Raw genomic sequence first — 23,753 nt, 5'->3', positions numbered from 1 at the left:
ATGTGATACCACTGTAAAAACAGATGACACAGTCTCTTGGAATGTGTTTTTAATAAAATATGCTGGTTAAAATCCAGAACTAGTTTTCTTCTGTGAATATGTATTTGATGCCATATCATCCAGTTTTTTACAGCTTTAGAAATTATACTTTTAGGGAAAAAAATTTTTGGCATTTTCAGGCTTAACATTTATAGTTTCCATAATTTTGCATTTCCCACGGGGTCTGGCATGTAGTTATTTGTAATTTCTGCTAAGGCATAAATATAAATAGTGGATGCTGAGAGGCCAGGAAGCAGGTAGAGCCAGTCACTTGGCTAGTCTAAGCCAAGGGCAGTCCTGGGCTGAGGCCAAACACCACCTGGCTTCTTGGTTCCAGAGGTTAATGTCCCATAGCCAGAAACTCTCCCCAAGTGATTAAAAGAAAAAAAAAAAAGTGGTTCTTGGTGAAGAATAACCATCCAGTAAAATTTTGAATCTGGTGAATGCTGAAAACATAGCAAATATGATTTGAGCACAGTCTCTGGAAAGGAACCCTTTGATACTAAAAGAAATAGGAATTCAAGTGAAAGTAGTGAAGCAGTGCAAACATTCAGTATTCATAAAGTAGAGACTATCAGTGACCTATCTTAACTTATAGTCAGCTTTTTAAAAGGCTTTCTGAAGATACAAGGACTAAAAATGCCTTTTTTTTTTCTGTCACAGAGAACATTGCTTCTCCCTCTGCAAATTCTCTAAAATTAGGAACCAAGGACTCTGAGATGACTATCAAATCTCCTTACCTAAATCTTAAGGTAGGCGAGCTGCAGCATATGGAGTTCAGTTAAGCAATGTCTTCATTTAATTTGCCCCCTACTCAACTTATTTACAGCCAACTCTCAGCATTTTAGCCCTTTCTAAGAGTATAAAGATTCTCTTCTTTCCTTTCTTCTTGCTCTTTTTAAAAAAATTTATTTGAAACTTTTAAGTATCTGATTTGGGGAAATTTTGATACATTTTTTCAAGTCATCTAATGAAGAAGCAATGATTTCTTTTTTGTTTTCTCCTTGCTTGTTATAATCAAACTATTTTTCTTTGAAATGGAATCCTTTCAACTGAGTTGTTTACAACAAAATTATAATAAAAGATGTGCTATTGCTATTCCCTTCCATATCAAATAATGACAATACGTTTTGATTTTAGGTTAAGATTGGCTTCCAGAAATTTCATAAGGCTTGCTAACCCTCACAAACAACCCCCTCATTATATTATACCGAAAGAGCCTAGCTCTTGGAAAAGATATTTAACATAGTATAATTTATTTCATTATTCCAGAGTGTATAACCCCATAAAGTTTGCAGTAAAAAATGAAAAATGTATAAAAATTACCTTGTAATAATCATAAAGATAGAACTCTGTACTTTTATGGGTCTAGTACATCTACCACCTCTATACTTTGTCTCACATCGTGAATACAAAATCACTCCAAAATCAAACTGCTTCACTTGGTTTTGATTACAATGACTTTAATTATGATAAAGAATGTGTCCTGCAGGCAAACTGCTTCTAAAATAAGGCATTATAAAGGCTAAGCATTGAAAGTATTATATCTGTGTTTGGCATAAGGTTCTATAATTAACATGTTGTTTTCAACATATTTGACTTTGCTTGTAACACAAAATATTGCAATATGTGAATCCAAGCAGAAACAGAATAAGTGGGACAAATAGAAAAGGTAGTAAGATGATGGATTTAAACCCAATATTCCAATAGTTACATTAAATTTAAAAGTAAATATTGCAATTAAAAGACAAAGGTTGCCAGACTGAATAGCAAAAATAAAGCTTAAGTGTATGTCACTTAAAAAAGACTAACTTTAAAAGTAAGAACACAGGGCTTCCCTGGTGGCGCAGTGGTTAAGAATCCACCTGCCAGTGCAGGGGACATGGGTTTGAGCCCTGGTCTGGGAAGATCCCACATGCCGTGGAGCAACTAAGCCCTTGTGCCACAACTACTGAGCCTGCGCTCTAGAGCCCGCGAGCCACAACTACTGAGCCCACACGCCACAACTACTGAAGCCCGCTTGCCTATAGCCCGTGCTCTGCAACAAGAGGAGACAGTGCAATGAGAAGCCCGTGCACCGCAACGAAGAGTAGCCCCTGCTCGCTGCAGCTAGAGAAGCCCTGTGTGCAGCAATGAATTCCCAACACAGCCAAAAATAAATAAATAAAATAAATAAATTTTTTAAAAAGTAAGAACACAAATAATTTTTAGGTAAAGTATACCCCCATGTTTTCACATGTCATAGTATCAGATAAAGGAAACAATCTCCAAGGATCATCATTAGAGAAAAAGGTGGATGCTTCATATTGAAAAAGACATATATACACCAGAATGATATAATAATTCTGAATTTGTTTGCACTTCAATTTATAGCCTTAAAAAACACTATAGGAAATATTGACAAAATTAAGATCCAATTATAGTGGGAGTTTTTAACATACTTCTCTTGAAAAATAATGGAACAAACAGACAACATACGTAGTAAACATATAGATGATTTTAACAGCACAGTTAACAAACTGGACCGTATAAACATAGGGGACTGCTCCACCTAACAACTGCAAAGTATGTATTCTTTTCAAATGACATGGGACATTGCCCCAAGTGACCACATGCTGGGGTTTAAAGCAAATCAAAACAAATGTCAAGGGACTGAAATCATACCAACTGTACTCTTTGACCGTTGTAAAGTTATGCTAGAAGTTAATAACAAATAGATAACAAGAAACTCCTTCTAGAGAAAGGAGAAAAATTGAGGGAGATGGAACAAGAAGCCAGAGAGATGGGTAGGATCCAGGTCATGGGAAGGCTTAAGCTGTCCTAAGGTGTTCATATCCTAACAGCATTGGGAAAGCATTAAAGGATATTTATCTCGGGATTGATATAATCAAATTTGCATTATGAAAGGTCATTCTGGTTGTGACTATGGTGATGGGAGGTGAGGAGAGTTAGCCTGGGTGAAGAATGGTGTGGAGTGAGGAAACTCTAGAGGCAAGGAGGCCAATTAGGGGGTGCTTGCAATATTATAGATGAGGCTGGTTTTCTGAACTAGAACAGTGGCATGGGAATTGAGGATGGAAATAAGTGGAAAGATTAGAGAAATATTAGGTGGCAGGATAGGCACTGTTAGCATGTGTTGGTGACAAGAAATGACTCCCAGATTCTTGTTTTGGTTAATGCTGGGGTGTGCTGCTTAATACAGAACACAGGAGGTGGGAGGGCAGGAAACTGGAGATAACAACTACAAGACATCCAAGGGGATCCAATCGCCACTTAAGTTCAGAACAGTGTTTTGAACCTAAAATACACGTTGGAGATTTTAAGTGGTAAATAAAGCCATGTGAGTAGATGAGATTGTACAAAGAGATGAGTAGAAAGCTTATGTTAGAACAAATAGAATGGAAACTTTTAAACTTCTGATATGGACTATCATTTGGGAAAAAATAAAATATTTTTCCTTATAGCAGGACTTTAAAAAATACCATTAATATAATGTACTTACTCTACGGTTTATTTATATAATTTTAAGGAATAACACCTAAAGCTAATGTACTCAACACTATTAATCAACACCATCTACTAAGATTAACAAGAGGCATATAAAATGAGTGGCCCTGAGGGTCCAGGTTATGTCAGAGGTCATATGCCAGTAAGCATACCAATCCACATAATTATGGATTGTCACTAATTGTGCTCTGTAATTTGATTGTGGAAATGGAAGTTAATTGGTTGAGGTGATTTAAGTTAGAGGGTTTCAGGGTTGGTCCACTGGATAAGAACAAGTGAATTAAAAACATCATGTATTGACAGAGACAGGTTGATATAAGAGAGGATGGGTGGTCTCCAGGATGGACCAGAAAGAAAGTAAAACCAAAGTTGTTAAGATACTGTAGGTTTCATCCAAATTCAGTAGATTTTTTAAAAAATAGATGTGTGTCCTTTAAAAGATTTTTAAAAAAATAATTTGCCTAGTAGCTCTCAAATCAGGACATTTGGATGGGCTGCCCAAGCCCTTGCAGATAAACCAAGAATTATTTGGCTGCTACTGCTGACACTTTAACTAGGCTTCTGCTTACCTCTGGATAACTGTGGCTGTTCGGTTCCAAATTCTTAGTCTGAGCTTTGGTGCATACTCAAGGAAGCTTTCTCAATGAGTGGTACACTCTGTCTCAACCTCCCTTTCATCAGTAGCAAGGCAATGTAGCAGGAAGTGCATTGGCATTTCTCTTCCATAAACCCTGCAAGCAACAGGTTCACATTCCTTCCTCTGACATAATGGCTGCAACAAAAATCAACTCTTGCTGGGCTCTCACATGAGGAACTAGAAGAAAAAGGAGTGCTTAGGTCTGAAAGTATTGATGAGATTGAAAATCTCCCCTTTGAAAGAATATCTGAGGCAAGATTCATGTAAGCAGCTCCATCAGAACACTCTGGGACCAGGCTTCAACTTACCACACAGTTTATATGGTTCTGAACTTACTCCCAAGTTCTGCCTTATTTTCTGAGCCTCAATCTCTCACTAGTAGCTTAGACTTGAACCTGAGTCCTGTTCTATTCTCCTTGTCCAGGGAGTAGAATCCCCCTATGCATAATTTCCAGATTCCTGGGCTGGAGTTCCCCTATTTATAGATTTCCCTGGTACAACTCTCAGCATGTCAACTTGGACATTTGACGCTGCTTGTCGTTCAGCCTCACAAGGATGTGCCTTGATCATTTGTGTGAACACACTCTTCTTGATGTTAGGTTTCACTACGATGCTTGTTATTAGTCTTCACTGAGACCAATTTGTTGTTTACACTTCCTGATGTTCATGTCCTTCTCCTGCTATCTGGGTTTTTCTTTCCATCTCTGTCCCAAGCCTATTTCCACTTCCCAGTGTCTTCTAAGCTTTGCCACCTCACTGCTACCAAGTGGGCTATTCTTAGCCCTTTCCACTGGACCCCAGATGCCTCTCATCTGAATACACACTATCATTTCCAGAGCTGAATCAGCACTGGAGTCCCTGTCTGAAGTGGAATGACTGCTCAGCAGGTATCTAGACTCACGAGTCAGCTCACAGTCAGCTGAATAATAGGGCTCAAAACTAAGACACTGAACAGTAGACATTTGGGACAAAGGCTTTCTTTTTTTTTAAATGTGTAAGATGTGATCAGCTGATTATGTTATCAGAGCAACAAACTGTAATAAAATATAGCCAAAAAACTAACAGGACCCTTTCACAGACTATTAGAGCAGAAAGAACTTTAAAATTATCTAGATCAATTCCCTGTCTCCTACTCCAGTGTTCCTTTAATGATTACACAGCAATCATTGTTTTGCATACTAACGAAGGAAATATGATAAGCAATGAAGAAATTATTTTGTTAGTATAAGTTAACTAATCAATTGAAATATTGGCTTATTTCCCTCACACCATTTATTGTGGTGAAATTATCGTGCATCACCATATTATATTTTTATGTAGCAAAGTTCGTGTTTCTTCTTCCCCAAAGCTGGAATATTATTATCTGAACTTTTCTAATCCTGGCTCCCCCATTAGTTAACTGTTTGACCTTGGGAACATCACTTCACTACGCTGGGCTTCTGTCCTCATCATTTGCAAAATAAGGATAATGATAGTGACATTTTATAGAATTTCTAACAAGGATTAAATGTGTTAATACATGTTAAAACATTTCAAAGAGTGCCTGGAACATAGTGAGTGCTAACAAAGTGTTAGCTATATTAATAACTAACATATTTAATTTTTATATTAATAACTAAAGTATTCAATTTTTGAAACTGACACTTTTTGTTTTAACTCATTGCCACTGATGGAGAGAAAGTCTTTCTACAGCTAGAGGTCAAAAGCTTAAAAGTGTTAAAACATTAGGGAGTTAACACATTGGTGTGAATAAGTTTTAGTCAAAGTGAAAATGAGGGCTTTAGACAATTTGCAGTTTCACTGGTGAATAGAGTTCAAAGGTGGCTGAGGCACCTAACAAATGAAAGGAAATGTAAAAGAGTGGGGAAAGCTTCCAAAAGAAGATGCAGGCGGCTTCGGCAAACTTCAAAGGCTTTCCAGTTTGTTGGAGGAGGTCATGGAGAGGACAGGACCGCCAGTTGACCCCGGCTTCTCCCCCATTCCCTGTCCTTGAAATGTACATTCTGCCCACTGTGCCCACACTGGGAGCTGTTTCAGTGACATAGGCTTGAGAGAGTAAAGGGTTGTTGAGACCATTTGGATGGAATATGTGACTGAACCCTGTTAAGACCTCTGTATAAAGTTTTAATATTCTGGGGGTCATGTGCAGAGATCTACTCGTCTTGCAGCATCCAAGACAAGCCTCGCATGTAAGTTCCCTTGCTTATTAGCACTGCCACCTACCAATCTGGAGCACTCTGCCTTTTTCTTGAGCTTCTCCTTACCCTCCTTGTAAGGGGGCCAGTTTGTGAACCAACACAATTTTATCCATTGCTGCTGCAGGAGTAAACCCAGAGATGTGATCAAGGTACTCTTTTCCTGCTTGATTGTGCAGACACATACCAAGCCTGCAACTGTGGTCCTGACTTGGGCTGAGGGGGCTGCAATAGGCACTCACCCCAGCTGTGAACTGCCTGGGCAGCAAATACTAAGAAAACTGGCAGCAAGACGGATGTGGGGCTGAGCCAAGGACACCTGCATTGTGTGCAGCTTGCCTGGGACTAAAAACTAGGTGCAGGAATGGGTGAGAGTAGGTCCTAGATGGGGCCAAATGATCATGCTTGACTGGAAAGCAGAGATGTCCCAGACGCCAGGGCCAGACTGTTCCCAGGGAGATCTGTTGTGGGCATGCATACCTCTTCTCTGTGTTGAGTGTCTTCCAATAACTTGTGCTGGGATTTCTGAATTTGACTAATCCCTGCTTCACTTTGTATTTTTAAACTGTTCCAACTCTGGGGCAACTCATATGTTTATACTTTCTAAGTAAAATACATTTCTCCATTAAGAGAAAAGACATCCTTTTTTTCAGGTTTTATGATTTGTGCTTAAATCTTATTTTATATGCTTGATGAATATGTACAAATTTTCTCCCCAACTCGTCATGATTTATAGACTTCTCTCTGAACTCCTCCCAATAGTTAAAAGTTGATTTTTGGATATTTCAAAATACAGGAAAAAAATCATCAAAAAATCATATAACAAACATCCACCGCTTCACACTCAGCTCTACTAAGTTCTAACATTTTGTCAAAATTGATTCAGAACTTGTTTAATAAAGTCAAAACACTACAGAAACAATTGAAACTTCCTGAGTACTCCACTACAGCTGTTCTTCCATCTTTAAATGTAGTTCTCTTTCCATGCATATTTGTGTATTATTATTGCATATGTATACAAAATAACATTATTTATCATGCTTTTAATATTTTTATATATAGTATGCAATTTGCTTTTTATACTAACATTATGTTTTTGAGATTACTCATTTTTATACATTGTCATGGTAATTAACCCTAGCTTCTATAACAAACAATACACAGCATAATAAGCTAAAAGTTTACTTCTCCCTCATGTAAGGTCCAATGTTGTTTACTCATTTAAATTCTGAGTAGATTTCCTCCAGGTACTGACTCAGGGATCTGAGCCTTTTCCATCCTCTGGCTCCTCTATCTTAGACTTCTGTTTTTCTAGCTTCTTTGAAGCGGGAGGAAGAGGAAAAGAAAGGAAAACACACTAGATATTTAATCATCTTGGCCGAAAAGGAACCCGTAACATTCTTCTTGACATTGTATTGCTTGGGACATGTCACAGTCACTCCTGAGTTGTGAAAAACAACAACAAATGGTTTCAGAGCATTAGTTAGAAAGTGTTGCCATTAATTGTCTGCTTTAATTTGTGGAGATTTGTCTGCTGTTTATCAGTGTACTATACAAGCCAGGACTAGGCATCGGTTAGTTTTGCAATATGTTTACTCTCTCTGATTAACAAGACAATTCATTAAGATTTTTCTATTCATTCATATGGCCCTTCCTTATCTTCTTTATTCATTCCATTCTTCAATTATTCGACATATTTTTGATTTCCTACAATGTATCAATACCAGGATTTCTTGCTATATACTATCACAGTATTTTTCCAAGAAGACACAACCTAGCAGGGAAAAAATATATCCAGCTAACTATAAAACTATGGCAAAAATATTCAAATAGAGGTTTTAACCAAATACTACAGCAGCTGGAGGAGTACTAGGGAGAATTACATCTTGATATTCTCCAGGACGAGATGGGCAGAAAAACACTGCAGTGATAGAATCCAGCATGTAAAAGTCTTGCTGCTGTTTATACAGAAAATGAGAACTGTTCATCATTAATTAAATATCAAGTACATGGTAATGGAGGAGGAGTTCAATGAAGGAAAAACAATATAAATAATATAGGCAAAAGATAGGGTCGTGATTCCCTATGTCCCCAAATATAGCATGTTGCCTTCCATAAAATATGAACCAGGCTGAAAAAGCCAAGATTGTTTTAAAATGCTTCATATTTTGCCCTATAAAAATTCATATTATTGGATATTGAGTGAAAAGCCAAGCCTATTATTTCTATTATTTTTTCCACATCATTAAAAATGTTCCAGCTCTTTGGGGCTTCCCTGGTGGCGCAGTGGTTGAGAATCTGCCTGCCAATGCAGGGGACACGGGTTCGAGCCCTGGTCTGGGAAGATCCCACATGTCGCGGAGCAACTAAGACCGTGAGCCACAATTACTGAGCCTGTGCTCTGCAACAAGAGAGGCTGCGGTAGTGAGAGGCCCGCGCACTGCAATGAAGAGTGGCCCCTGCTTGCCACAGCTAGAGAAAGCCCTCTCACAGAAACGAAGACCCAACACAGCCATAAATAAATAAATAAATAAATAATTTAAAAAATGTTCGAGCTCTTTTAATAATGACTTAATAGCAATTTTTGGAAAACCATGATCATTTGAATTGATCGCTAAAATGACATAGTGACACATAGTGAATTACAAAATTGCTTAACAATTTTCTGAAAAAAAGGAAAATCAAATCCAGAAATGTTCTTTACCATCCCCTAGGTGACAAAATTTCTATTATGCAGACAATTTAATGAACAAAATGATGTTCCTTGGTCGATATGATGTGAGAGTAGAATCAGTTGTTAAACTAAGTGCTAAAATGTCCAACTTGCTATTATTAGAAAACTTAATTCTTAATAAATAGCATAGACTGTTTTAAAAGCAGGTTGAGTAGCACCAGAATTAGTACTATTTTTTTAACTGAAGAGAGGATAATGAGATGTTTGGAAAGAGTGATGATTGGAGTTAAATGACCTGGAATGGAATTCTAGGCCTGTAAGTTACTAGATGCCTTCTGCATATCATATAGTTGCTATATATCTCACTATTTCTCACCTTAAGAACAGAGTTTTCGGTTGGATTGTTAACTTCCCTGCTGGTGTTAGCATCCAATGAGTCTAAAGGAGTATTTGACATCATGCTCTAAATATGACATAACTGTCAGAGAAAAGTTTCATGACTCTGGCAACTATTTAATATTATGCACACCTTCCATAATACTTTCATAAGAATGATGCTTTGCTGGTGGTTGCATTAGTCATGCATTTACTCAAACTCTTGGGAAAATAAAAAATGAACATTTTCTTAAGTGAATACTGCATACAGTATTATTTCAGGGAAATACTGAGGAAATATGAGATGCCTTTTAGGAGAACTGTACTTTGAAAACCACTGTAGGAAACCACCTAAGGGCTAAATACAAAGAAATAAATAAGAAACAACTGGAAACAAAAAGGAATATGAATAAATAAAATAGGAAAGAGTAGCTATAAATAGCAAAAAATAAAAATAAAATACTTTAAAATCTAATAATGTATTCCTTACACATACACAGACACACACACATGCACACACATACACACTGACTTCTGTTTGGCTATTAACTCTGTGGAATATTAGCAAGATACTTAACTTCTTGATGACTTAATACCTTTGTGATTATTTCATGCATAGCACCTGACTAAACTCTAAACCAAAATTTTGCACACTGTTATATTAACACTGCTTTAGGGCCCTGTGTATATTCATCATAGATTGCTAAAGAGAGGTTAAAATAAGGTTGGAATAACTACTTATTCTCTCTCAGAACTGAAATAATTAATTTGTTGTTAAGTTCAGATTTTAATTATTGACTTTTTCAAAATGGAATCTCTTACCACTTTCCCTATTTTTTACCCATACTTCTATTTTTCCTGTTATAAATATAAGTTGCCTTTTTCTCTTTAACAAAGAACCACTTTTCATGTAATCAATTATTGGATTTTTATTGTTTCTAGTTTTTAGCAATAAAACAAATGCCACAACAAAATAATGTGCTAATACTGGATATTCACAATTTTAGAATATGAATTTTCTTCATCTTTTGGCTCTTTACTGTCAATTTATAAAATTTATATACATCACTAACTTTTAAAAAGGAAAATTTATGTTCTCTGAAAAGAAAATTTTAAGATTTTCCATTCTGATATTGGTTTTGCTTTAAAATATTAATTAGATTGAATCAAAATAATTTGAAACAGACCTCAAAATTCACTAATTTTGGAAAAAATATGCATTTTCTCATCTGACTAATGAAAGACTGGTTGTGGCCTCATGTTGTTTAGCAGTAGCTGATACTGTTAATCATTTCTTTTTCCTTGACATACTTTCCTACCTTGGCTCTCAGGACACCACATTCTCCTGGTTTTCTTCCTACCTGCTGTTCCTTCTTAGTCTCTTTTTCTAGTTCCTTTCCATCTACCTCAAACTCAAAAGATTGAAAAGGCCCAGGGGACCTTGAATTTCTTCCTTTTTTACCTATACTCACAATGTTGGTGAAATTATGCAATCCACGGCATTAAGTGTCATCTTAGTTTGCTAAGATTGCCATAACAAAATACCACAGACTGGGTGACTTAAACAACAGAAATTAATTTTTTCATGGTTATGGACCTGGAAGTTCCAGATCAAGGTGTTTGCAAGTTTAGTTTCTCCTGAAGCCCCTCTCCTTGGCTTGCAGATGGCTGACCCCTTGCTGTTTCCTCACCTGGCCTTTGTGTGTGAACTCCTGGTGTCTCTTCCTCTTCTTATAAGGACACCAGTCCTATTAGGTTAGGCTCCCACTTTTATAAACTCATTTAACATTAATTTACTCTTGAAAGTACTGGGCCTATCTCCAAATACAGTCTCATTGAGGGTAGGGCCACAACATAAAAATGTTGGGGGAGCACACAATTAAGTCCATAACAGATATTGTCTACATGTTGATGGCTTTCAACTTTATACATCCAGCCAAGACTTCTTCCTTGACATGAAGTCATCCAAATAAATGAAATTTAGCCTGTCCCAAACTGACTTATGACACAAACCCCCATTCCCAAACTGTCCCTCAACACAGTCTCTGTCTCGGACAATGACAACTCTTCCATCCGCTCAGCTCAGAGATTTTGGAGCCATCCTTAATTCCTCGCTTTCCCTCACACACCATATCCAGTCAGCAAGTTCTGTTAACTCTAGCTTCAAAATGTATCTAGAATATGACCACTTCTCATCACCACCACCCCATCATAGTTTTCTCACCTGGATTAGTGATATAACTCCTTCCCCCCTACTCTCCAGAAGTCTGCATTCCAGAGTAGCTAGAGTGATTTTGTTAAAAAGCAAGTCAGACTGTGCTATTCTCCACATCAGATTCTTCCACAGGCTTTCCGACTTACTCAGAATATATCCTGTAACTAACTCACCTCCGGTTGCTTTTCCTGCCTCTCACTGTGCCCTAGCAACCCTGGCCTCCTGAAACACACCAGACACGCTTCCACTTCAGGACCTTTACACTTTCTGTTCTCTGTTGGAAATGGCTGTCCTCACTACATCTACATGCCTCACTCTGTCTCTATCTGCAGCTCTTTACTCAAATGTCATCTTTTCAATGCGGTCCTCCCTGCCGACCATTTCTAACGTTTCAGCAAACACATCCCTTCCCAGGTTTTCATTCCCTGGTTTACAATTTTTTTCTCCTGTAACTCTCTAAATATCCAGTATGCTTTACATATTTGCTTATGGTCCATTTCCTTCACCAGAATATAAACTCCATGATGGCAAGGGTGTATTTTTATCTGTTTTGTTCAGAGCTGTATACTCAGTATTTAGAATAGTACTTGGATCATATTAGACATTCGATAAATATTGTTGAATTTAGTTATCCATTCATTCAACAAATATTTATTGTATATATATTTTGTGCCAGACAAAATTCTAGATAAGGGATATGCGTTGGTGAATTAAAGAAAAAGCTTCTTTTCCTCAGAGAGCTTTGATTGAGTGGCTTTATTGTAAGAATGGATATCATAGTGATGAATACAGAAATCCCAGCCACAATACTGGGTCATGTAGGCACACAGGAAATGCTGAAACCACTAGTAATAGCAGTATCATGATGAACTTGGAAGTGGAAGGCATTCATGGCAGCCCACAGTATGGTTGTATTTTTAGCTTCTCTGCAGGTGTGTAGATCTTCAATCATATGTGGTCTTATCTCAGGTGTCCTACCCTCATTATTACTCAACTACTACCTTAGTTACTGCTTGTCTTCTGGGGAAATTCTTCATTATCTGTTCACCAACTTTTGGATATTTCACTGTCTATGCTCCACCTTTTCTCCATCAGAAGCACTGTAGCACAGTAGTTAATAATACTGGCTTTAGATTTTGACTTTGTGAGCTTGAACCCTGGCTCTGTCATACCTAAGCTGTGTGACCAACAGCAAGTTGCTTTTCGAATCTGTTCTTCCTTTAAAAAAAATCTGAAAAATGAAGACAATGTTGCCAGAGTTTAAAGACGTTAGGTATAAATGACTTAATAAAAGAATTATAGCAGTGATAGACACGTAGTAAGCATTAAATTGTAGTTTGTTTTAATTCATAATTTTTAAGAGAAGTATGGCTTATTCAAAATATCTGTTCCTCCTTAGTTCATCACAACCAGTCAACGTCATGGCACCTCCTCTAACTCATAAATGTTTAATTTCTGTACTTTTTGCCTATAGCTGCAGAATAATTGCTTAACAATTGCTTTTAATTTCACTGCATTTAACTGTAAAATTAAGGAATAACTTAGTTTATTGGTTTATTTGCATATCACTTAATTTTGTCTTAATTTCCTCTTTTTCGTATTGATGTTTTGTTTTGCTGTAGTAATCCTTAGGTAATGCTTGCCAAAAGGATTTGTAGGGGGCAAACTTTTCTCAGTCCTTTTATGTCTAAAAATGGCTTTATATTGTCAACACAACTGAATGCTAGTTTGTGAGAGTACAGAATTAGCACTTGAAAATCATTTTCACTCAGAATTTTAAAAACATTGCTTCACTGATTTCTGTTACTAAATTTGTTGATAATAATTTCAGATGCACAGGTTAATAAACTTTGTTTTTCTCTTGTTAAATAAAGAATTTCTGGTACTAAATATGCCGATAAGAATGACAAATTATTTTCTTTTCCATGAAAATAATATGGTTTTTCTCAAGACAATCTTGAATTTATCCAAGATGCTCTGAAAATATACCAGAATATGACTGATTAATGCTGTTTAACATTTAATGAGCTTGTTCAATTATAAAACTAGTAACTTTTGTCACTTCTGGGACATTGTTATTTCTTTTACTATTTGTTCTTCTCCTTTTCCTCTACTCTTTCCTTATGTAACTTCTGAATCTCTTTTCAACGACTCTTTGTCTTTTTGCAATGCAATCTTGATAATTACTTGATTCTATTATCTGACTCACTAACAAAATCTTCAGTTGTGTCATTCATCTATCAAATTTTCTTTTAAAATTTGCAATTACATTTCAAATGCCTAGATCCTCAGTTTTTTATTTTTGTTGTTATTGTGGATCTTTGTTTTTGCTTAACAGTTTATTCATTTTATTGCGTATTCTGTCTATACATAAATCTTTCTCAAGCTATTATATTTGCTTTAAAGTAGTCTTACTTTCCATTAGGATTTAGTTTTCTGCTTGTGGAATTTATTCCTTTTTCATGATGTTGATTTTCCTTAAAGATTGGCTGACCTTTGATTATCTATCCACAGTTATATGTGAGGGTCCATATTAAACAGTATTTCATTTCTTAAACCCACATTAGAACCATTCCATGCCCATGGTTAATACATTTCTGATTACAGGAAGTGAAGGAGCCCTGCAACTTCCAGATATTCCATCCCATATTTATTCAGCTTTAGCAGAGAGTAGAAGTGACTTTTGACTGAAGAAAACATTTTGTTGCTTAAAATGTTGGATGATTTAGATGTTATCTCCAAGAGGGAGAGTGGTTTTGTAAATTTGGTTTCTTCACTCAGAAAATGATTAATTCTTTAATTAACAAATTACACTGTCACTATATCATTCTAAGATCAGTCCAAACGTCTAGGTTTTCCCAATTTTCCTTCAAATTCCTCTTAAAATAATTGGAAGAATTTTGATAACAACAAAATAAAAATATGTTAGTAATGTTTTGATCTCCGTTTAGTAGTGGTGAGTGTATTTAATATGGGGCAGAAAAATACAGTTTTATTTTCCAACCATATCTCCTTTCTTTTTCTGGTCTCATTCCTGTTCTTCCTCCCCTTCCTCCCTTCATTCTTCCTCCCACAATGTTCAGTTCTCCCCGAAATACCACCAGTTCCTTTATTGCCATAAACTGTGTAACCTGAAGCCTTTGCTTGTGTTTTCCACCTGCCCCAACTTCTCCCAAGCACTTAACTCAGTGAATTCAAGGTCTAGCAGAAAGTTTCAATTCTTTAACACTACAGGGTAGTATGGAGTGCTCTTTTCTCATTTATAGTAATTCAGATGTGTTTACATTGTTAGTTTTTTCTTTTATTGTTTTATAATTTTTAAAAAATTTATTTAGTTTTGGCTATGTTGGGTCTTCGTTGCTGCGCCCGGGCTTTCTCTAGTTGCAGCGAGCAGGGGCTGCTCTTCATTGCGGTGCGAGGGCTTCTCATTGTGAGGGCTTCTCATTGTGGTGGCTTCTATTCTGGTGGATCACTGGCTGTAGGCGCGGGGGCTTCAGTAGCTGTGGCGTACGGGCTCAGTAGTTGTGGCTCGTGGGCTCTAGAGCCCAGGTTCAGTACTTGTGGTGCATGGGCTTAGTTGCTCTGCAGCATGTGGGATCTTCCTGGACCAGGAATCGAACCCATGTCCCCTGCATTGGCAGGCGGATTCTTAACCACTGCACCACCAGGGAAACCCTTGTTTTAAAATTCTAAAAATATTTTTGAGTAAATGAATGAGCCCTAAGGCTATATGTTTAGATAGAAAACTGTTCACCTGGGTAATAGCCTGGCTTTTGTCCTTCAGTTAATTCCAGGTACTGAAAATTTAGTCTATGAAATAAGATGAAAAGTATAAATAGTTCCTACTAAAAAATAACAATAAAATCTCTACATATTAACAGAGTTATGAATGGCAACATTTTAAATGACTGTCTAAAGCAGTATCTCCTTGGTAGCAACCTGAATAGTCATTCTCTTTGATTTTCTTCTACCCACAGGTCCACATTGGTCAGCCAGAGGTCACAACATGCCGAGCACTTCCAGTTTTCAGAGTGACTCTTTACAACATTCCACTTGGGGAGCACAGGTCTGTTGTGCTTAAAGAAAAAATATCTCTAATTCTGGCTTGTTCTAAAAATGTGAATCACTCATACCATAGGATAAACCCTAAATGCACTTAATTACATGTGAGAATTTGCAAAAATCATGTAATTATATCAATAGAGGTTAAAAAAGTATTTTATAGTGGTTAATATTTTTTTATAATTAATAGTGTACTGGTAAAGAGTATAGATTGTCATTAGACTACATAAATTTGAATTCTGTCTCTAACATTTCATTGTTTGATCTTGGATATATTAATGAACTTTCTGTGTCTCAGTGACTTCATCTGTAAAACAGAACTAATTATAGTATCACTACCTTATAAGGTATTATAAACACTAAAAATGTCAAGTGTTTAAAATAGAATTGGTAAGTAATAAGCCTATAAAAATGTTAACTATTCTTACTAAAACATATAAAATTAGTATTTTTAATAAAAGCAATAACTTGGAACAACTTTATTAATAAGATTGTATATTTTTAAACAAGAAATCTAATATTTATTTGGGTAGAATTCTGTTTAAAACAAGAAGAGAATAGCCTTGTAGTCACTCCAAATACTGGAAATAGTAGAAATATTGGAAATAGTAATTTGAGAAGAAATTAAAAAGAAGTATAAACATAAGAAAAGAATAAAATATGAATTTATTTATGATAAAATAATTTAAAAATTGTTATAGCATGATGATTAAAAGTAAAATGAAAAAGAGATAAAAATGTACCTGGCTGTATTACATGATAAAGTTTTAATCTCAAAAGTCCACATTATAATATATGAGTAAGAAGGGTGAAAAATACAAAGTAAAAAAAAAGACATTTTTCATATTAGCAGCTAAAAGTCTGTTAAATAACTGGCTATTAATATAGCCTGAAACAGAAGACCTTTTTATAAGAAAATAATAAACTTTTAGAGAATAAATTCATATGCAAAAAAATGAAATGAAACTATTTCCATTAGCACAGATAAAAATACTACTTAAGTTAATTAGTAGAGTTACTGTAATAACAAAGTTACACAGATTTTATAATCTTAATAAATTAATACAGTACTTAATCTACAAAATAAAGTGTGAAAGCATAACAACGGATATGTATTTCAAAAATAGTGTGGCTACCTTACCAAAATTCAAACCTTACTAATAGTGATTGTAATAAAAATATATCATGAATGAAAGTTTGTAACCTTTCACCAGTTGTAAGATGAGCCCGATCTGGGAATCTAAAGTACATCATGGTGATTATAGTTAATAATTATTGTACTGTATATTTGAAATCTGCTAAGAGAGTAGATCTTAAGTGTTCTCATTACACACATACACACAAAGGTAACTATGCGAGGTGATGGATATGTTAACTTGGTTGTGGCAAGCATTTCACAATGTATACATATATTAGTAATTATTATATATATTATAATTGAATGTGATATATATATAACTAAGTTTATATATAATATATATGATACATATATCATATATCATACATATAAGGTACCATATATATATATAAAATATTAGGTTAAATCAGAAACCCTGATCAATTAAACAGAATACAAATTCCACAGATTCAGAAAATTGCATATTGCATGGCTGTTAGTATTACAAACTATCCTTAAGATAGATTGTGGTAATTTATCCTGCCTGCAAAGTGTATGAAATTATATTTCTCTACAGCATTCATGATGCTTGAGGTTAAATCCTTTTAAAATAACAAACTAGTGAATAAAAATGGTACTTCATATTTTTAAAAATATAAATTGTAAATATATCTTCCCAGTTTGTCACTTATTAGTTTTAATTAGTTTTTATAAAATATTTCAAATACCTAGAAATGTAGAGAGAGTAGAATAATAACACCCATTAATCAAAACATATCATGTTTTTTTCTTGGATAAAGTATTATAGATTCAGTTGAAGTATGTTTTATATCCTAAAACCTAGTACCCTTCCTATCATTGTTGTCTATTTTTACAATAGATCTCTGTCTATTTTTCTATCTATCTGTCTATTATCTACCTACCTCAAATCTCTATCTGTACACATAAAATAATACATATGCTGATTTTTGCACTTAAATATTTTAAACTTTACTTAATGTTATCACACTCGTTTCATTCCATACCTAGCTCTTTTTATTGTTTTGTTTTGCATAATGTTTTATTTTGAGATTTATCTGTGTAAAAGCATATAGATATTTATATATTTTGAGTGTTGCATTCCATTATGTAACTATAGCTTATTTATTTATTCCCAACAGATAAATAAATATTTAGGTCGTTGCCAGTTTTACACTATTGAAAGCAACGCTGCGATCAGCATTCTTAGACTGCACGAGCATATCTTTATGGTGTGTTCCTAGTGGTAGAAATTCTGGGTCAAATGGCATGTGCATCTTTGACTTTATCAGATATGCACAAATTGCTTTACAAAGTATTCAGATCCATTTATATGCCTCCTGAAAGTATATAAGCATCTCTAACCAATATTTGACATTTTAAAATTGTTCATATCTGATACGTTTGAAATGGCATATCATTGTTTTAATTTGCAGTTCCTCATTTAGAGTGGCTATTTGTCTTTATTTTCTTTCTCTTTTATTTACTTGTAGGAGATCTTTCCTTTTTGATAAATTCTTCATACTAATCTTTAGGCAGTTAAATTTGCTGAAGAAACCTTCTTTCACTGTGTGACTTGACTTTTCACTATATTAATAGGGTCTTTGATTTAAAGGTTACATTTTTATGTGGTTATCGCTATTAACTTTTCCCTTCATAGTTTATACTTTCGTTTATCTTTAAATCTTTCTCTACACCAAAATCATAAATATATTTCCTATACAGGTTTCCTAAAGTTTTGAAGTTTTGGTTTATGTTTAAATTATGTATCCACCTGTAATACATTTTCATGCATGAAATTAGGTAAAAATCTACTTTTTTCCCTTTTATGGATAATAAATTGTCTCCATAGCATTTATTGAATAGCTCATTCTTTCCCAGTTTTCCTAAAATAGAGGAATATTTTTATGCTCTTTATTTGGTTTATTTTCTTTTTTACTATCTCTACATGAATCCCAAACTAAACATAAACTCTTTCAATTTCAATAGCTCAACAAGTCTTGATATCTCAAAGACAAGTGCCCCCATATACTCCCTCTTTTTTTCTTGCAGATTTTCTTGTCTTTTTTTTTTTTTGGATGGCTTTATCATATTGAATCTTCCCAGCCACACAGTTTTCACTTATCTAAGTCTTATTTTATGTCCTTCAATAATGTTATACAGATTCTCTATTAAACTCTTAAACTTTTTTCAGTTATTCCTAGATACATTAGAATATTTTTTATTACTGTAATAGAATAAGTTTTCCTATTATGGGTTTTGTTTTTTTTTGGTAACTGCTGTGTATGAAAATACTACTAACATGTATTTAAACGTTATTTGATTTTGATGTCAGAAGGTTAGTTTAACTCTCTTACTATATTCTTATACATTTGGAGACTTTATCGGATTTTCTCTCTAGACAAACTCACCATGTGGAAATAAGGAAAGTTTAATTTCTTCCCTTTCTATTTTTTTTAAAAAAGTTTATTGTCTCATTGCAATATCATACCTCTATTATAATGTTAATTATTCCTACTTTAATGGAAGTACCTCTTAAGTATTATGATTAATTACTTTACTTTTCAAGTATATGTTTTTAAAATAACTTTAAAATTATATATTCACCTCTATCAACATTTTCTCTTAATTTTTCTCCTTTTGTAAGCATACATCCAAGAGAAAAGATGTTCAATAATCATTTACTAAATGCTGAATGATTATATTATAGGTACCTATCTATTATTTTTATGGTTTAATTTTTTACATTTAAGTCTTTAACTCAACTGAAACTTAGTTTAGCAAAAAGTGTTAGAAAGTATTTATATTTATTATTTTCCAAAGATATAATTTTGCTGATATTGATTGGAAAAACTGTCATTTATCCACTAATTTGAAACATTAATTTTATTACATACTTAATTTTTGTATACTGAAGTCAATATCTGGGGAATGGAGGATAGCTAGGGTGGGCATTCATTTCATCCTCACTCATGGGAAGGAAGCTGCTTTGTAGTACTTCCAAACAATTACTATCACCTTCATTCCACATATATCCAGCCTGATATATCCATTTACATACGATTTTAAGCCAACTGGAGGACAGGTAATAATGGATTAATTATGACTGCAGAGTCTCATACTTGCTGAGCACAAAATAGATGCTCAATATATTTGATTGAAGCAAGACTGAATGAAGGTAAACTTTAGTTATATTCTTAAACAGTAAATAAAAATGTTTATTATATCGTTTTTAACAAAATCTCTATTAATCCTGCCCTTAAAGTGTGCCATCTACATTAAAGCTACACAGTATTTCTGATATAGCTTATCAAAACCAGCTTTAGCCTGTACATAATTTGTCTGGACTCAGTATTTACGAGAATAAATAAATAAGCAAGACTAACTTGAAAGTGAAACCAGCATTTTCAAGTTTGATCCCAATTCAAAGTAGCAATTCCAAGCTGCTTACTCTCAATTCTTATCAGTAAGGATATTCACTAAGAATATTTGTAACATGTGTAACGTTTCTTGATCTTGAGACACTTCCATCCTAGCTGGATGATAATTTTTTGTTTCAGTAAGAGTTAGCAGGAGAGGATAATAGGATGACCAATGGCTCTCAGGAGCAGCTTTCACAAAAAAAAAAAAAAAAAAGGAAATTGAATTGATTCTTGAAGGGGGGAAGGTCTTATTTAAGAGGATTGGTTTGGGGATAAAACAAGCAACTTCACAGAGGAAATAAGTGTTGGCTTTTTCAAGCCATAACAAATCCTGCACTATTTCTGGATCTGTGATGTTTAAAATTTAAAAATTCTTTTAGTTATTTCTCGGTATTATCTTGAATTTATTTTTTCCCATTTAGTTCCGAAAATTATTCAAGACAGCTTACACACTATATATATTTGTGCAACATATCTGTTTTTCAATTAGTGACAAAGGAAAATTAAATTTAGAATTCTAAGGCATCAGGGAGAAATATAATATATCAATATGCAGGTCATTAAGATCTTACATAATGATTAAAGCTGAATTGTACCTGTAATTCTAAGATTCACAGTGGCCAAAGAAAATAAGGAAGTGAGTGAATTTTAGGATTCATATTGCCCATAATATACAAGCTATTCAGGAAACGAAACACTTTGCAGAGTACTAGGGTCTGGGAAAAATTTTCTCCCAGAGGTCTTCACACATATGATACTGAGTGGTACAGTGGGCTCCATCCTCAATAGTATCCCAATAACAGATGTGATCATGAGTATTTTATGACTTCTTGTAGTATCCTTCTATATAAGTGGAAGGCATAATTTAAATGCCAAATTCAGTGAAACTGATCCCAACTGGGGCATGTTAAACATGAGAATTCAAGTATGCAAAGTCACCAATAGTCTTCCTTAATTCTAGAATAAAATCTTGACCCTTTGGCAAACACTGCTAAATAAAATCCTGGCAGTTATTAAAAAAGAATTATTGGGATTTATGGCCACCTAGAATACATTAAAAAAAATTAAGAAACATGATTAACATTGGTCCCAGAAGAAATGGCCATAGTGTTTAAGGTTGTCATGAGGCTCAAATGAGAAAATGAAATTAATGTATATGTAGAATGTCAAGGTCTACACATGTGTAAATGTATGTACAATTCTTTAGGCCCCTTTCAAAAGCCTCCAAGTCCTGATCTTTCCAACTATTTTATGTCTCCATTACATTTCTGAAATCTTGCACTAGTCTATCACCTCCTCTCTATGCTAAACATTATCTGACTTTAGTTCCTTTTGCTTAGGCTATTGTGATAGCCCTTCTTCTTCCTTGTTCTTTTCGCTCTCTGGTTCCTCCTCTTGGGGTCTATGCTTAATAGCATAGAGCAGATAGGTTGATAGATTCTGGGTTAAAATGTTGATTCCACCATTTATTAGCTGTTTGGTATTAAATGAATTACATTACCTTGATTTGTTCTCAGTATCATCATCCATAAAATGAGAATAATAATAATAAATAATCATAATAATATCTACCACATTTGCATTGCTATAAGGTTTAAATGAGATCATCTATGTAATGTGCATGATAACCAGCAAATAGTCCACAGTTGATGAATGTTAATCCTTTTTATCATGATTATTCTATCAGAGCATTTTAAAACCTAAATCTGACCCTGACCCTACTTAAAACTGTCAGTGATTCCCAGAAGCTTAAATTTGCATAGTGGAGTATGTAACTTTCCTTGTTGTCTGGCCTCAGCTTCCCTTTGCACACTCACCACCTTCCATCGCTACCTCCCTCCTTTTATATTCTGCTCAAGTATTTCAGGGTTCAGCTATCTAAGCAGACCATAGGCTTTCAAGTCTCATAGTTTGTCAGTCTCTTTCAAGTCATTTGGCACATGCTGTTCCCTCCTTCTGGAGTGCCCCTCCCTCCCTGCTCTGGCAAAAAGCTTTCTGCTCCACAAAACATATCTGCCTCTCTCTGGTAGAAGTAACAACCCTCCTGCCACTATATAAACTATCTAGAGAAATATTGAATTTACTTATATTTATGTCCATCTCCCCTATCAGTCTGTGAATTTCTCTAGGTCGGGAACCCTTTTTAAGTCATCTCTGAGTCTCAAAATACCCAGAACATAGAAAAGATTTAATATATACTATTAAATAGATGAACAAACCCCTGGCAAAGGGCCTCCCGCCTCACATGTGCTCAATCGCTTCTACCGAATTGCATTGACTGAATTTAACTTAATTCAAACAACTCTTGCTCCTACAGAACCCCAATCTAATAGCAAAGAGGCCAGACCCTCTGGGTGTTTCAGGGTCCTGTTTTGGGTTATTAATACATGCTAACACGCTGGCAATTAAAAAAAGAGGTTTTCCTTACTAGAACCTAGAAGAAAAGTGAGACTTGAGGCGAATGGCTCTAGAAAAAGGATTGCCTGCCCGAGATGCTGCCTCTGGCTTGCTTACCCCACCTCTCTCGCTTTGTGAGACAAGAAAGGCGGAGGGAAGAAAAGTGGGAGAGCAGGGGAGCGAGCGCAAAAGTCGAACCTCTCCTCTTCCTCCTCCTCCCATAGAGAAGGACGGCAGTAAGCCAGACGTGCTAAGACTCCTCTCAAGCGGACCTGATTCCTGGACTCCTCAAATACATCCTGAGTTTCCTTCTTCTGTGGCTCTCCCTCTCCACTCACTTCGCCCCCTCACCCCCATCTCTCTCTCTCTCTCTCTCTCTCTCTCTCTCTCACACACACACACACACACACACACACACACAGGCAACCAGAGAGAACCGCCTCGCCTCTAGACTCCCCGTTCTAAGACCACCGTGACTGTCAACGAAATATGCCAATCACAGGCAGCGTAAGCCATATCCCTGGGAACTGAGTAAAAAAATTAGGTTGAAGGCAGAAAGGAAATGAGCATAGCAACCTCCAGTGCACAGAGAAAGATCCGTATACACATGCAGGAGCAAGGAAACAGCAGGGTATCTTTTACTACACGGAGGACGCGGAGCACCACAAACAGGAACTTTAAAGGGATTGAAATCTGCTGCCTGTTCCACTAGGAATATTGTTTGCAAGGCACAAGGTGTCTTTTGGTAGTGAGCACCCCCTGCGCATGCGCAGGTCCATTCGGGAATTACTGCCCTGCCGCCGACTAAGTTGCATTCCTTGAATCTTCGCAGAAAAGACAATTCTTTAATCAGAGTTAGTAATGTGGACAGTACAAAATCGAGAGAGTTTGGGGCTTCTCTCTTTCCCTGTGATGATTGCCATGGTCTGTTGTGCACACAGGTGAGCTGCGGTTGTTGAATGTCTTTTTTCTTGGTGTTTTTCTTTTTACATGCTTGCTGGATCATGTAGCTCGTTATCTGGGGGGTAGGTGTGCCTGTCTATTTTTATGTCTGCTCGCAGTTTGTGCTCATTCTGAATCCGGTCCCTACTTCTT

At 35.4% G+C, this 23,753-nt stretch overlaps 1 protein-coding gene across 1 annotated transcript in view; it reads left to right on the top strand.

The window, feature by feature from the left end:
* The first annotated feature begins 1,768 nt into the window (after positions 1–1,768).
* GABRB1 (gamma-aminobutyric acid type A receptor subunit beta1) overlaps positions 1,769–23,753 on the top strand; it is a 423,421-nt gene continuing 401,436 nt past the window's right edge. Inside the window, exon 1 of the mRNA XM_082462487.1 lies at positions 1,769–23,599. Within this exon, the coding sequence (XP_082318613.1) occupies positions 23,520–23,599 (80 nt within the window). The 5' untranslated portion in view covers positions 1,769–23,519. The remainder of the gene's footprint in view (positions 23,600–23,753) is intronic.

The sequence above is a fragment of the Balaenoptera physalus genome (genome assembly GCF_965194825.1).
Source record: "Balaenoptera physalus genome assembly, chromosome: 5".
NCBI lineage: Eukaryota > Metazoa > Chordata > Mammalia > Artiodactyla > Balaenopteridae > Balaenoptera > Balaenoptera physalus.
Note: the sequence above shows the minus strand (reverse complement) of the source record. Positions and strands in the feature narration are given on the sequence as shown.